Source organism: Camelus dromedarius, chromosome 12, assembly GCF_036321535.1.
Source record: "Camelus dromedarius isolate mCamDro1 chromosome 12, mCamDro1.pat, whole genome shotgun sequence".
NCBI lineage: Eukaryota > Metazoa > Chordata > Mammalia > Artiodactyla > Camelidae > Camelus > Camelus dromedarius.
In genome coordinates this window covers 6,855,794-6,871,477 of record NC_087447.1, presented here as the reverse complement: position 1 = coordinate 6,871,477, position 15,684 = coordinate 6,855,794, and the positions used below count along the sequence as shown (strand labels likewise).

At 47.4% G+C, this 15,684-nt stretch overlaps 1 protein-coding gene and 1 long non-coding RNA gene across 9 annotated transcripts in view; one reads left to right on the top strand and one right to left on the bottom strand.

The window, feature by feature from the left end:
* SPDYC (speedy/RINGO cell cycle regulator family member C) overlaps nucleotides 1-13,679 on the top strand; it is a 37,572-nt gene extending 23,893 nt beyond the window's left edge. For 6 of the 8 annotated variants that reach the window (XM_064492144.1, XM_064492143.1, XM_064492147.1 and 3 more), the window contains 5 exons: nucleotides 9,638-9,817; nucleotides 10,081-10,139; nucleotides 10,396-10,481; nucleotides 10,588-10,759; nucleotides 10,842-13,679. In XM_064492144.1, coding sequence (XP_064348214.1) covers nucleotides 9,638-9,817; nucleotides 10,081-10,139; nucleotides 10,396-10,481; nucleotides 10,588-10,759; nucleotides 10,842-11,339 — 995 coding nt within the window. In that variant the 3' untranslated portion in view covers nucleotides 11,340-13,679. Of the gene's footprint in view, nucleotides 1-5,614; nucleotides 6,570-8,631; nucleotides 8,770-9,637; nucleotides 9,818-10,080; nucleotides 10,140-10,395; nucleotides 10,482-10,587; nucleotides 10,760-10,841 lie in introns of those variants that run through there. The other 2 variants (XM_031448054.2, XM_064492149.1) reach the window with 2 other exon arrangements.
* Nucleotides 9,737-15,683, bottom strand: LOC135322632 (uncharacterized). The gene is made up of 3 exons (XR_010383305.1): nucleotides 15,456-15,683; nucleotides 15,004-15,066; nucleotides 9,737-9,849 (listed from the first exon to the last, which is right to left on the bottom strand). It is a non-coding gene; the product is annotated as an uncharacterized LOC135322632 (long non-coding RNA).
* Nucleotide 15,684: the final 1 nt, after the last annotated feature.

The window sequence follows — 15,684 nt, the reverse complement described above, 5'->3', positions numbered from 1 at the left end:
TAATTCCAAATGGATCTATTAACCTTTTTCTTCTTTCTTTTTGTAATATTGGGGTGTTTAAAAGATCCCTAGCTCTATGGCACACACCTATGTCAATATAGCAAAGTCCAGATGCTTTGGTGGATTTTGTTTATTTGGTGGGGGGGAGGGGTTTGCATCCTCCAGTGTTTTTATTTCTCTTTTATTTTGCAAAACCCTAAATTTTTCCCTTCAGCTTTTTCTCCTTCATCACTCAATTGCCCAAGGACTCTTTTGATCATTTGGCTTTTTTTTCCTTTACGAGAACTTACGCATTTTGAAGACAGACCCTTCAAATCCCATGTACTTTTAAGTCCCTTTCCTGGAATCTAAACTGATTTCCCAGGATATTTTCCCGTTATTTTCAGACAGTGGAAGGATGTAGTCTTCCTGATGGAGGTTCTAGATCGACCTTGGGCCCTCATCCATGGCGCCCCTCTTCTCTCTTCCTCGTTTTTTTTGGCCAAAGCCTGGTGGCAGGGAATGGTGGGGTCACAGAGCAAAAGGATGGCACCGCGATTTGCTGTGCTTTCTTTTTATTTAGTTATTCTGAAGTTTGGCCGGTCTCTGCTTTCAAGTTATGCTGAGGCTGTGGTTTTGGCAGTTTTATTTCCCACTCTTGTTCCAATTTGTTTGGGAAGGAAGCACTGGGAGATGGGGACATAGGCAGCCCTCTGGTCCTCAGCTCTCTGGAAGTCTTTCTGCTTTTCCTTTGTAACTTTAAAAGGCAGAGCTTAGCGCATTAGCGCTCATCCTTTATTTTCTAATATATGCATTTGAGGTCATACTTTTCTAAGAATTATTAGCTGAATCCTCCAACTAGTTCATTATGACTGCAGGCTAAAACAACACAAATCTATAATCCATTTTCTAATTACCATTGTGATTTTTTTCCTTCGACCCAGAAATTTCATAAAATGTTTCTTAATTTCAAAATACGTAGGATTTTTTTTCTATTTAGCTGTTTGTTAGCAACGTTTAACTTAATTGTACTGTGGGGGAAAAAAAAGACTGAATGATTTGCACTTTTTGAAATTAGTTGAGTTGCTACATGATCTAGAATTTGATCTATTTATTGGAAAATGTTCTGCATATGCCTTTCTGCATTTAGGTGCAGTGCTTCATACTGTCCACTAGGTGAAACTTGTTAACCATATTCTGCAGTGCCTGCTGGTGCCCTTACCTCACTTATAGCCAATCAGAAATCTGTTCCTCTGTCCCTTTGTGTTTGAACCCCCTTCCCCAATAAAAGACCGTGTGTGTTCACACTGGGTGAACACACAGTTCCTCTTGCCTGTGTGGCCCACTGTAGCCTGTAGCAGTGAACCTATTAAACTTTTCCTTTGTTCTTAAACTATCCCTTGTCTTCGGTAAATTCTTACTAACCCACGTCACCGGCCTGTCACTAAGTGTCCCCCAACATATACTTAATATCTTTTATTTCCTTGCTAATTTTTTTGCCTGCCTGTGCCATCAGATCTACAAATAAGATTGTTATTTGTCTGTTTTCCTCCGTGGTTCTCTCCATTGTTGACTTTATTTTTAAGAGTAAATAAATTAAAAATTGCTATATATTTTTAAAATTACTATGTAAGCACCCTCTTTCTCTCTAGTAATGCGTTTAGCCTGAAATTTATTTTATTTTATTTTTTTGGTACTAATACAGCTATTCCCACTATTAGTAAGTATTTACCTGATATTTTTTCTATCCTTGTACTTCCAAAGATTTTATATCCTGATGTTTTATATGTATCTTTTATAAATACAGGCATGCCTCAGAAATACTGTGTGTTCTGATCCAGACCATCGCAATAAAGTGAACATCACAATAAAGCAAGTCACAAATTTTTTTGTTTTCCAGTGCATGTAAAAGTTATGTTTACATGGACTGTAGTCCATTAAGTATGCAATAGCATTATGTCTAAAAAAAAACTTAATTGAAAAATATTTTATTGCTAAAAAGTGCTAACCATCTTCTGAGCCTTCAGTGAGTCATAATCTTTTTGTAACAGTAACATCAAAAATCACCAATCACAGATCACCATAACAAATATAACAATGAAAAAGTTTGAAATATTGCCAAGAGTTACCAAAACGTGATACACAGACACGAAGTGAGCAAATGCTGTTGGAAAATGGTGCCGATAGACTTGCTTGACACAGGGTTGCTACACACATTCAATTTGTAAAAAATGCAATCTCCGTGAGGTGCAATAAAATGAGGTGTGCCTCCAGCACAAAATAGTGTTATTTTGTAAATAGTACATTAGCGCATTATAAATTATGCCATGATAAATGTGGTAGGCAGAATAGCGACCTCCCAAAGATGTCTGCATCCCAATTCCTGGAACCCATGAACATCTCACATGGCAAAAGGGACTTTGCAGATGTGATTAGGTTAAGGGTCTTGCGATGGGGAGGTTAGCCTGAGTTATCCAGGTGGGCCCAATGTAATCACAAGGGTCCTTAAAAGTGGAGGAGGGTCAGAGTCACAAGACACTATGCTTGCTGTCTTTGGAGATGGAGAAAGGAGGCCACAAGCCAGGGAATGCAGGTAGCCTCCAGAAGGAATGAAATCTTGCTGACACCTTGATTTTAGCAGCATGAGACCGAACTTGGACTTCTGACCTCCAGAATTATAAGAGAATAGATTTGTATTGTTTTAAGCCACTGAGTTTGTGGTAATCTGTGACAGCAGCAAATAGAGATCCTGTACAATAATACACGACTCCAAAATCTCAGTGGCTTTCAAAAACAAAAGATCATTTCTTATTCACAGTACATGTCCTTTTCAGTTTGGCTTTTGATCTGCTCCATGTCTTCTTTACTCCTGACTCTGGGCTAGAGAGGCTGCCACTACCTGGGGAATACCTGGCCAGGGGCAGATGGAAAACGGCAAGGGCAGAGCCATCTTGGCACTCTTAAAGCTTCTGCTCGAATGTGGCATAAACCATTGCTGCTCAAATTCTATTGACTGAAGCAAGCCACGTGGGTAAGCACACACAGCATAGGGAGAAGCATCTTCCCAGAAGGAAGGACATCTTGTCCTGTTGGGAAGGGGCAGCATGTACAAGGGCCCAGTGGCACGAGGGTCAGGGATGGTAGGGGATGGGGCTGACAGAACTAAAAGAAGCCGGAGGATGGTGATGGAGGGGCAGGACCAGGGATGCGGCTGCAGAGATGAGCAGGGGCCTTCATTTATCCATCCACCAAATGTAAGCAACATGTTTACACAGCAGGCTCTGAGTCAGGGCTGGGGGTCTGGGAACTGACAAGGCTGATGAGACCCCTGTTCTGAAGGCACTGACCTGGTGGGAAGGACACATGAAATAAGTAAACAAGGAAGCAAATGGATTGCAGACAGTGATCAAATAAGTACCGAAGTTTAAAAGTTTGCATTTTATTAAGAGGACTGTTTTTAAAAGGTCATTCCAGCTCTAGAGAGGGCCCAGAGCACAGGGAGTCAGGAGACTGTTTAGGGAGTGATATGGTGGTCCAGGCAGGTGAGGCGGCCGTCTTGATAGGGGAGGAGACAGTGGGGAGGAGAGGTTGGCATGGATTAGGGAGAGATTTTCGAACCAGAATCCACAAGATTCAGTGATAAATTGGACGTTGGGAGCAAGAAGAAAGGTAGAAATACTTTCAAATACTCATCTAAGAGAACGCTACCGAGCGATGGGGGGGAAGCAGCATGTGACAAACGTATCCAAAGCAGACGTACCGCAGGCTTCTGTTTACACCAAGTTCTGAAACAGACACAACTAACCTATGATGACACAGTCCAGAATGGTGACTAACTTTGGGCTTGGGGGAGGACTGGAGCCTGGGAGGGGGTGTGAGGGGCAGCTGTGACATGCTTTCTTCACCTGACCGCAAATTCACCAAGCCACTCACTTCTGATCTGTGCACTTACGGGCATGGCTGCCATCCTGCAGTAAAAAGTTTACTTAGAAACAACGACTGTTGGTTTCTTCTTCTTGTTATTTTTGAGCAACTATTGGTCAGTAGATGGGGAAAGTGAGGAAGGAACAGGTTCGTGGAGGCACCCGGAGGTACAAGTGTGGATTCGGAGGAGCTCTCCCAGGACTGGGAGAGCCTTTGGAGCTGCTGGAGGGATTTAAAGCCAGTGCAATAGAGGATTCCACTCCAGTTTAGGAAGCCAATCAGGAAGTGTGTACAGAGGAAAGAGGCCCAGAACCAGGCTGGAAGGGTGGCTGCCCCGGGCCTCTGGGATCCATGATCTATGGCAACCCTCTGGCCATGCCCTCTCAGGGTTCGTCTTCATCTCCATCTCCCGTCTCCTGCTCCTCCCCTCCCCCGGGCCTCTCTGCCCTCACTTAGCCTCCTACGCAGCCAGCCAGGGCCGCCTGGAAGCCCCAGGCCTCTGGCTCCTTCTTCTACAGTGGCCTCCCCTTGGCTGCCTCTCCTCTCTGGTTTTTGTCTGCTCTCTGGGGCTTCTTGAGGCCTTCAGGGATGGAAGAATCCTGCCTTTGAATTTCTTCCCACAATCCATACCAAAAACCTGATAATTGTACGTCATCAAGATGAAAGAGTTGCTCTGTGAAAGACAATGTGAAGACAATGAAAAGATGAGCTAGAGTTTGGGAGAAAATATTTGTAAATCATGTATGTGACAAAGGTTTTTGTCTAGAATATATAGATGGTCCCCGACTTACAATGGTTCAACTTAATGGCTTTTTTGACTTTATGATAGTGCCAAAGTGATAGGCATTCGGTAGAAACCGTCCTCCGAGTTCTGAATTTTGTCCAGGTTGGTGACATGCGCCGTGATACTCTCACGTGATGCTGCGCAGCAGCAGCGGGCCACAGCCAGCACGGGGAAACAGTCAACACACTCACCACCACTCTGTACCCAGACAGCTGTTTTATTGGGACCTAACCCCATTATAAGTTGAGGAAGATCTTGTATGAACTCTCTAAACTCGACAGTAAGAAAAACAAATAATCCAATTAACAAACAGGCAACAAACTTCATCAGACACTTCACCTGAGAAGATGCGTGGATGGAAAATGCACAAGTGTCTTAGGGCTGCCATATAACAAAGTACCACAAACCAGGGGGCTTAAAACAACAGAAAGTTGTTATCCTTCACAGTTCTGGAGGCCAGAAATCCAAAATCAAGGAAGCAGGGGGCCTTCCTTACTCTCTTAGCTTCTGGTGGGGCCGGCAACCCTTGCGGTTCTTGCCTTCCAGCTGCGCCCCTCCAATCTCTGCCTGCACCTCCTGTGGCTGTCTTCCCTGTGTCCGTGTCTAGTTCTCTCTGTATGTGTCTGTCTCTGGGTCTCTTCTTCTCCTAAGGACACCAGTCATATTGGATTAGGACCCACCCGAATGGAGCAGAGTATGACCTCAACTCAATTTGATTATATCTGCCACAACCCTTCTTCCAAATAACATTACATTCCCAGGTAAGTGGGGGGCAAGAAGTGACTTCAATATATTTTTTAGGGGAGACAATTTGGCGGTCTCTTATGAAGTTAAAGATACATTTACCATATGACTTCTCCTAGGTTTTGACTCTAGAGAAATTAAAAACTTATATCCATATAAAAGCCTGTACAGGAATGGTCACATTAGCTTTATTTGTAATAGCCCATACTGGAAACAATGCATTCCATACTATGGAATATTACTTGGTAATGAAAATAATTGGTAATAAAAAAAAATGAGCTATTTATACATGCAACAACCTGGATGGGGCTCAAGGGCATTATGTTGAGTGAAACAGCCAGTCTCAGAAGGTCACATACTGTATAATTCCATTTGTATAATATTCTTAACAAGATACAATTATAGAGAAGAGATTAATGGTTGCCAGGGGCAAAGGTGGGGAAGAGGGTGTGACTCTACAGGGCTAACATAAGGGGCTTCCTTGAGGGTGATGGAACCGCTCTGTATCCTGATTGAGGTGGTCATTACACGAAGATTGCATGTGATAAAATTTATAGAAGGAGACACCGAATTTAAAAAAAATGTAAAAGTGAGTACTTTTAAAAACTGAAATCTGAGTAAGTTCTGTAATTTTGCTGTATCAATGTCAATTTCCTGGTTCTAATTATTTCCTCATTAAACTATGGTTAGGTAAGATGTTACCATTGGGGGAAGCTGGGTGGAGGAGACACAGACACTTTCCATCCTTTTTAGCAACACCTGTGTGAGTCTAAGTTCTTTCAAAATAAAACGTTTACAAAAAATGTTAAAAAAAATTCCCCGAGATGGAGAATGTCAGATGCCCAAGGCTGTCCTTGAAAGGAATGGCCTGAATCCACCCAGGATTAAGGTGATACATCTGCTGTCAGGCTTTTCTGTACCCCTAACTGATCTCTAGCCTGACGTACGGTGGGGAGGGAGTGAGGTCAGATACACAGCTGGTCTAGGGGATTCACTTACAGTTCACTGAACTGCTTCTCCACACCAGGCTCCATCCAGAAACAGGGCTGGACCAGATAGCTTGTGCTTCAATGTGGGGCCTGGGGCCAGGCAGCCAGGCGGACTCACGGCTCTCCACACTCGCGCTGTGTGGCTGGCAGTAAGTTACTTACCCTCTCAGAAACAACCCGAACTCTGTGTTTCAGTTATTTCTGCTTGTAAAAGGAGGCTAATCGTAGCACCACTTCATGGGGTGGTTATAAGGAGATGATTCGATCATAGCCTCTTTAGGAACATGTTTGGGGGCTTGCTGTGGAGATAGCTTCTTCTTTGGGGGAGGCTGATAACAAACACACAAGGGGAACCACACACACACAGCAGGGTGGTCTGGTGGAGGCAGGTGTTCAGGGAAGTCCTTGCCAGCCTTGTGGAGCAGGGGAGATTGCCACAGAGAAACCACGAAACCCACAGAGGTTAGAGACACAGGGACACCAAGACCCAAGGAACAGAAAGACTCAGACGAGAGAGACCCAGAGATCAAGAGAGACTGAGAGACACAGGAAAGGAGGGGTCATCCGTAGAAGTGAAAGTCCACCCTGGCAGTGGCCAGAGCCAAGGCCTGAGGCTGGGAGCAGGGCAGGGAAGGGTGCTGGCTGTCCAGCCTGGGAAGGGCAGTGGTGTCACAGGAGAAGCCTGCATCCGGTGACTGGGGACCTGGGCTGCATGCCTGGCCTGGTGCTCACCACTCGCCTTGCTCAGCCCACATTTCCTGTCTTTCATTCACATGTCAGGAGGTTGGGGCCCTGAGCCTCAGTTTCCCATCTGAAAAATGGCCACAAGAACCACAAAGGCTACTTCCTAGGGCCATACTGTGTTTGTCATGTGACCTGAGCCCCCAGCTGCTGCCACCGCTGGCAGGACTTTCAGCACAAGTTATTAAACTTAAATGGGCCTCCATTTCTATTAAATACATATTTGAAAAGCCACCTGACACCACCTCACACTCATTTGGATGGCTACTATCAACAAAACAGAAAATAACAAGTATTGGCCAGGATGTGGGGCAATTAGAACACTTGTGCACTGTGTGGGGGGATATAAAATGGTGTAACCACAGTGGAAAACAGTTTGGCATTCCCTAAAAAAATTAGAAATAGAATTACCCTATGATCCAGCTATTCCACTTCTGGGTATATACCCCAAAGAATTGAAAGCAGAGTCTCAAGATATTTGTACACCCATGTTCACAGCACGATTCACAGTAGCCAAGATATGGAAACAACATAATTATCCACTGATGGATGAATGGATAAGGGAACTATAGACACATATAATAAATAAATACACAGAATGTATTTTATGTAGATACATAAAATAAATAGAATGGAATATTATTCAGCCCTTAAAAAGAAGGAAATCCTGACATATGCTACAGCATGGATGAAACCTGAGGATGTTGTGCTAAGTGACATGAACCAGCTACAAAAAGATAAATACTGTATGATTCCACTTATATGACGTAGTGTAGTCAAATTCATAGAGATAGAAAGTAGAATGGTGGTTGCCAGGGGCTGAGGGAGGACAAATGGGGAGCTATTGTGTAGTGGATACTTAAAAATGTGAACTCAAAAATGTTAAGGCAGTAAATTTTATGTTATGTACATATTTTGGGGGTGGGGGGAGGTAATTAGGTTTATTTACTTATTTGTTTGATGGAGGTGCTGGGGATTGAACCCAGGACCTTGTGCATGCTAAGCATGCACTCTACTACTTGAGCTATAGCCTCCCTCCCTGTTATGTATATTTTATCACAGTAAAAAAAAAAGGGGGGGGGAGTCACCTGTCATATGTGGAAAGTAATGCAGGTGCTGACTGTCCTATAGAATTGTAGAGAGTGAGCCAGTGAAGAGGAAAAGGCTTAAGGTCTTCTGTGTGTGTGTGTGTGAGGGAAGAGGGGAACGGTTAGGTGGTCTGGGCAAAGCCTTTCTCCTCGACCTTGGAGACACTGGAGTGGCTCCCCGTACCCTTAAAGGACCTTGAAAAGGGGATGCGGCCCCTGGGAATTCTCACGCCAAGACAATCTCCTCTCTGGTTCCCAAGTTTTGGGATTCTTGGTTCTAAAACAAACATAGACATACCAAGCGACCCTTCCCCAGCAGGGCACATTCACTGCATTATAACTTACCCATCAGCCACTCGCCGCAGCCTGACTCGCATTCCAGGTCCGCAGGCCGTGGGGTCCAGCTCGCCTGGTGAAGACCCCTCTTGTAGGTGATGAAACTCTGGAGAAGCTTTTTGCCTTGGGGAGCCGCAGCTGGGAGGCGAGTGGTGGAGACTGACCCGGTTTACCGCATGTAAAGGTGAGGGGTGATGGCGAGAAGCCCCACCCCTTCCCAGAAAGGGGTCTGATTGGTGGAGGGTCGCGGGGGCGGGGCAGCTCTGGGGCTATATAAGTGCGCTCGCTGAGCTGGGAGTTATGCTGTAGGTAACCCCTGAGCTCAGGTAAGACTTCTCTTGGGAGGAGGCTGGGCTTCTTATGGGAACCTAGATGGGAGCCCCCCCGCGTAGACCAAGGGGTGGTGCAGGGGGCCCTCTCCTGAGCCCCTTAGTTGGAGTCTCTCTCTTCATAGCCCAAAATGTTTGAGATGGCCCATCCTTAACTTGCCCTAAACCCCAGTATTTGTCTAATAGCATTCCTCTCTCTGGGCCTCAGTTTTCCCTCTGTGAAGTAAGGGGTTGGTGGTTCTCTCAGCGCTGCCGCTTTGGTGTGGGGAGAGGGCGTGGTTGTGAGTTGGGAGGCAGGAACAGCAGTTAAACTCTGGCTTTGGGGGCAGACAGGCTCCACCTTGAAGTGGCCGGGAGACCTCCGTGCTTCAGTTTCCCTGTTTGCAAAATGGGTCTACCTACCAGGATGAAATAAGATAATGTCCTTAAAGTATTTAACACAGCTCCAGGCACTTAGGAAGCCTCAGAGGTACTTGTGGCTGCTATTCTTACTCTGGCCTGGTTTGGGGTGCCAGGCAGAGGAGGTGGGGTGCTGCAGCTTCCAGGAATTCTGCTGCTTTTCTGGCCTCACCCCCCCCCACCTCAGTTTCTTTCTGTTCTGAGTTCTCTGTGCCCGTTCCTCCATCTTCTGGAGGTCATGTGTCAGGCCAGCGACATCGACCCCCTTGACTCGTGCGGGAGCAGTGGGGTAGGTGCTAAATCCTGGGGCTGCTTTCTCTGCAGGTCACCCTGCCCCACCCCACCTCACCCATCCCCATGAGATGAGTGACACCGAAGGTCCTGCCACAATCGCTGCGGTTGGCACCCAGGTGAAGCTGGGTGGCTGGAGCCGTCAAGGTGAGGGCAGCAAGTCTCTCTGTTTCCGCCAGCATCAGGAGCTCCAGGCCTTCCTCAGCCTTCTGGGTGAGTCCACTTGGGGGCTGGCAGGGGAGTGGCTGTGGAGGCGCAAGTGTGAACAGATGTGAGGCAGGACCTCAACCTGCCCATGCAATCACCGGCAATCTCTGTCCCTTCCCTTCTCAGGTGACCCCCAGTTTGGAAGGTGGGGGGATCATGTCAGAAAGTGGGTTCAGTGGAGGATTGGGTTTAGGAACTTCTGATGCTGCTCTTTTCTTGTGGAGGGTGGGTGGTAACCCCAGTCCACTCTCTCTCCTCTCTACCCCCAGAGCACAGTTTCCTCCAGGAATTCCTCTCCAAAGATCCCTGTTTCCAGGTCTCAGATAAGGTGAGGTGGTACAGTGCAGATAGAGGCAGGATCACTTGGGGAAGTTTGAATAAAGTGGGTGGGGCTTCAGTGCTGCTAATTCATTGGGTCCCCTGGTCTAGTGGAGTGAACGCCTCCCCTTTAAACCCTTGTCTTTGCAAACCCCTCCCCACCATATTACTAACCCTACCAACACTTCCTTGGGTGCAGGTGGGCCTGGCACAACCCCCTCTCCCCCGGTGCCTACCTCTAACTCTCCCTGTTTCTGTGTCTGCAGTATCTCCTGGCCATGGTGCTGGTCTACTTCCGGCGTGCCAATCTGAAGCTCAGCGAGTACACCTGCAGCAATTTGTTCCTGGCACTGTGAGTGGCGTGGGAGCAGGGGGGAGGGGACACTGCTGGGAGCTGTGGGGTGGGGTGGGACAGTTGCTTATGGCCTCTGTTCCCTGCCCCCGGCCTCTGTGGCCAGGTACCTTGCAAATGACATGGAGGAGGACCTGGAGGACCCCAAATGTGTGATTTTTCCATGGGCCCTGGGCAAAGATTGGCGTCGTCGAGTGTCAGACTTCCTTTGTCAGAGGGACAAGCTGTGGGCACGGATGGGCTTCAGGGCGGTTGTGAGCCGCCAGTCCTGCGAGGAGGTGAGGCCCTACCAGCATCCTGCGGCTGGGGAAAGGGGCTGGACCTCCCACCTCCCATTTACCACCCACTCTTCTCATGCAGGTCATGGCCAAGGAGCCGACCCACTGGGCCTGGACCCGGGAGAGGCGCCCCCACCATGGCAGGGCTCAAAGGAGCTACCCAAAGGCCCAGGTCCCCCTCCCCCGGGGCCCTGGCCTCTCACCACCCCACTGTCCCCTCTGCAGCTTGCCCCCTCGCCGCAGCTACTGCTGCCACCACCCCCGCCCCTTGCCTGTCGTATCCAAGTGCCCTTCCCAAAACCCTGAGGGGCACTGCCCTCCCTCCCAAGCTAGTCTCTCAGTGGCTGAAGACCCCTGGGGTGGGGGCTTCCTCATTGTCCTGCGCCACCAGCTGCAACTGGAGCCAGGCACCTACACCTTTCACAGTGAGTTGGGGATAGGAGCTGGGGGAAGCTGGGAGGCAGGTGTGGGGCCCAACAGAATGGGAAGGAGGGGCATGGGGCCTGGGGTCCAGCAGGCCTGGGCACGTGTCCCAGCTCTGCCACCTGCTAGCCACGTGAGCCTGGCAAGCTTCCACTGAGCATCTCTCTGTCCTTCTCCCCCAGTCCTCTCAAAGCCACAGCCGTGCCCTCGGCGCTGACGCTCGCAGGGTGAACAGCCCATCCGCTTGCTGCTGACCCAGCTCTCTACTGCCTGTGGTCCCCTGGCCTCTTGTCTTCTTGGCCTCAGACTGGCAGTGCTGCCCATGCCCCCTGCCCCCTCCTCCCAACCTGCAACTTGTACCCACTCTGACTTGGCTCCTCTAATAAACTCATGTCCATAGGACACCCACTGTGCTTAGGGCCTAGTCTGGGTCCTTGACCCAGGGTGGGGCTAGGGAGGGAGTTGTGGGGAGAGGGGGTCTGCCAGGTTCAGGTACCAGCGGTTGACACCTGTGAGCACAGGCCCTGTAATAGCCCTTCCCCTTCCCACTGGTGACCAGTCATCCTGAGCATCAGTTTCCCCTCTATAACATCAACTATGGATGATGAGATCCACACAGTGAAGATGGAACACAGTGAGATGAGGTACATGCAGTCCTTAGAAGAGGGCCTGGAGCCGACTGGACCACAAAAGCTCAAAAGGAAAATGGCTCTATAGTCAGCCTAGAAATGCCTGCAGGGCCAGGTCTATGCAATCAAACATAATGTAATATTATAATACAACCCTCCCCCCTGAAAAAAAAAAGTAAATTTGTTAATTAAGGAGCAGGGAAGACTCCCCAGAGGACCTGGCATTTGAACTGGTTCTGAACAATATCAAGTTTGCCCATGCTGGGGTGGGAAGAGGTTACTCTTAGAAAGACAGTCTAGAGGAGTGATTAAGACTTGGTCTCTGGTGCCAGACAGCTTAAGTCCCTGGTTGCTGTGTGACCTTAGCATGTTATTGAATCTCCTCTACTGCCTCATCTGTAAAATGGGTATTACATTAAAACAGGGTGTTCTCAAATTTGAAAGAGTTAATCCTAGAAGGGTTCAGAACTATGTTTTAAGAACAGAGCTCGAATGTGGATGTTATTAGGAGAGGGAACTGCTGCACAGAGAAAGGCTAGAGGGGAGGGTATGTTTGGGGTGTGGCTGGAACAGAAGATGGAGAAAAGTCTAAAGGGTCAGAAGGCAGAGGAATCTGGATGCCATTCCCAAGCATGGAGGTAATGCTTGGAGACTGTGGACATTAGAAGCCAAGACAAAGTACTGCAAAGTATTTCTTAACAGTTTTTCAAATAAGTAATATATTCACATGTATGTTTTGAATTTTGAACCAAGAGTCATCTCCTACCCTTGGAAACAATGAAAGTAATAATTTATGTCCTTCCAGAGAAAGACTCTAAATATGCATAACCGAATGTGGTGTAATAAAATATATATTTGGTCATTGTCCCAGGTTCTCGGCACAGAGCTCCTAAAATCCTCTGAATGTATAGGAGTGCCTTTTGTCATTCCTAAATGTGCTTTGGATCACACCTGAGTTTATGCTAATGAGGTTACTCAGGGTGGGGGCTAGTCACCAGAAAAAGTGATCCAGAGGGTAGAAACTTTCAGCCTCCTCACCATCTCCAGGAGAGGCGGGGCACTGGAGATTTGGAGTCTTTTAGGGAGGGTGGCTCACCTGGAGAGGGCAGAAGCTCTGCACCCCTCCCCCACACGGATCTCTTCTATTTGGCTACCCTATGAATCTCTTGCCCTATGAATCTCTTCTATTTGAATGCTCCTGAGTTGTAACCTTTTTAATAAACTGGTAACAGCCAGTAAAGCACTTTCCTGAGTTCTGAGTCTTCTACTGAATTATCAAACCTGAGAAACTATTTGGTACCTGGGAAAAAAACACACACTTGGTATAAGAGGTGGTGTCAGAAAAAAGACACCACACCAAAATTGCATATATGTCTCACCCCGTCCACCTTTTTAAAAAATCCAGTGGAAGAATTCCATACATCCTATTGTGTAATTAATGTATTTTGAAGATGGTTCCTCGTTCACACATTCCTTTTGACAGCTATATAGTATTCCTCTATATAAAGGTACTATAATGTATCTTGTTTCATATTGATTGATATTTAAGCTGTTTCCAGACTTCTGCTATTCCAGACAGTGAATGAACTTTGCCAAATGTCCCTATAATCGGGCTATCCCTGTACAGCCCCTCAATCTCTAGCCATGTATGTGTTTTCCAGAAAACTCACCAGTGAGGTACCAGATTTTTTGTTTGCTAAAGTAGAAAATGGTGTCTTAGTGAAGGTTTAATTTGTGTTTCTTCTTCTTCTGAGTGAGCTCAAGCATTGCTGCATATATTCCAGAGCTGTTAGTCTTCTTTTCTGTGAATTGTCTTTGTCTTTACCCATTTCTCCACTGTTTTTGGTACCTGACTCACATATAAGGAAAAATAGCCCTTCAAGATGTAACTTGTAAGTATTTTCTTCAGTTTATCATTTTGACTTTGCTGTACAGATTTTTTAATGTGGTAAAATAAAATTTTGTGGCTTCTGGGCTTTATGTCAGGGTTACAAAAAACTTTTCCACACTGAGATGACTAAAAACATTTCTCCCTTCGCTGCTGGCTGTATTTTTGTTTTCACTTTTTACATTTAAATCTTGAGTTCATCTGGAATTTATCATATACGAAATTCCCTTTGCCAAACCCAATATTGTTAAGGTTTTTCCTTCTCTTTCTTCTAGAGGCTTTATAGTCCTAGGATTTATATTTAGGTGTATAATACAGTTTGAGTTAAATTTTGATATGTTGTATCCTAAACAGTTATCAAATCCATCTACTTCTTTTGTGCCTACCACCTCCTTAGTTTGAACCACCCACTCCCAGGCATCCTTCTCCTTCCTTTGTATAAATCTAAGCAGCCTTCTACCTCAAGCAGAACAAAATCCAAACTCCCATGGCCCATCCAGCCCTGCCCGAACTCTTCTCTCCCTTTCTCTCTCGCTGCTCAAGCAACACTAAGAATATTTCAGTTCCTCCATATGCCAAGGCAATTAATTCTCCTACCTGGCATCTCCCCCACCCCTGCCATAACTCCCTTTGTCTGATTTATGCCTACTCTAATACATAGATTAGCTAAGGCTTCAGTTATAGGCTTCCTTCACACCATTTCTTCTTCCCAATTAATTGTGGTTGTAAGACTTGAATCACTGACTCCTTCAGAGAGAGCCAAAGCCGTGGGTCTTTACCATCTTATGCCCAGGTGAGCACAGTGCCTTGCACATACAGGAGGCAGTCAGTGCCCACTTGGTGAACAACCGAACGCAATCAGTAGGAGTGACAGGTTTGTGAAAGTAATTCTGGGGACTGTGGGACACATAGATTGAGCCAGAATGTTTTGCTCTGGGGTGACGGGAGCATCTTTCCTCTCCCAGGCTCCTGCTCCCTGTGATCCAGTCACAAGAAACACTTGCAGTTCCCCTATTGGCCAGTGTTCCCCCCCAGCCTCAGGACCTTTGCACACACTGTTCTTTCAGCTAGTAACATCTTATCCAGCATCTCACTGTCTAGTTACCTCCTACTTTTCCATCAGGATTCACCTACCTTAATTCCTGAAACTGAACCAGGAGAGCAGTCTCCTGTAGTAGGGACTGATCTGCCTTAGTCATGGGTCTCTGCTATGCAAAGACCTGTCAGAAGGGTTTAGTCAAGATTGGACACATAAATGCCCAATGGTGAAAAGCAAAGACCCAGAAACTGGTTCCAGCACTGACTCACGAGTTGAAGGAATTCAGCAAGTAGCATCCTCTTAGGCCTCAGTTTTCCTCATCTGTAAACTGGGAGTGAGAATGAAGACAGATTAGATCAGTGGCTCTTAACCTTCTTGGGATCATGGGCCCTAAAATCCTAGGAAAGCTATGCACTGTTTCCTGAACAAAATGCTTGTGTGCGCATCATATAAGAGCTGCAACCTGGTAGGCTAGGGCCCCCAAGGTCAGTCAAAAGCCCTGAGCTGGGGGGGGGGGGGGGCTGCCCCAGTCTCCCTCCATGCAACCTCAGGGCTCTTCCAACTTCACGCATCTTGGGAAGCAGGGTCTCTCTGGGGCCTGGGTGGGCCTGCTGTACTGCTCTCAGCCTCCGCCGCCCCCTCCCGGGTAAGTCCGCCCTCGGGCGCTCCCAGGTGTGTGGGCAAAGGATGGCTCGCGGAAAGGGAAAGGCTGCCGACCTTTCCAGGTTCAAGAAACCTCAGAGCGCAAGAGAAAGATGGGCTCCCACAGTTGCTCATTTCATTCCATTCGCTGCGCAAACGGGGAAACCAAGGCCGAGAAGGGCAGGGTCACCCAAAGTCACGCAGCGAGCGCGGGCCTGGAGGGCCGATTCCCCGCACCTCGCCCGGACGCCCGGAGCCGCTAAGGCGGGGTGGCGGCGTCCCGAGCCTGCGCCCCAGGGCGCGG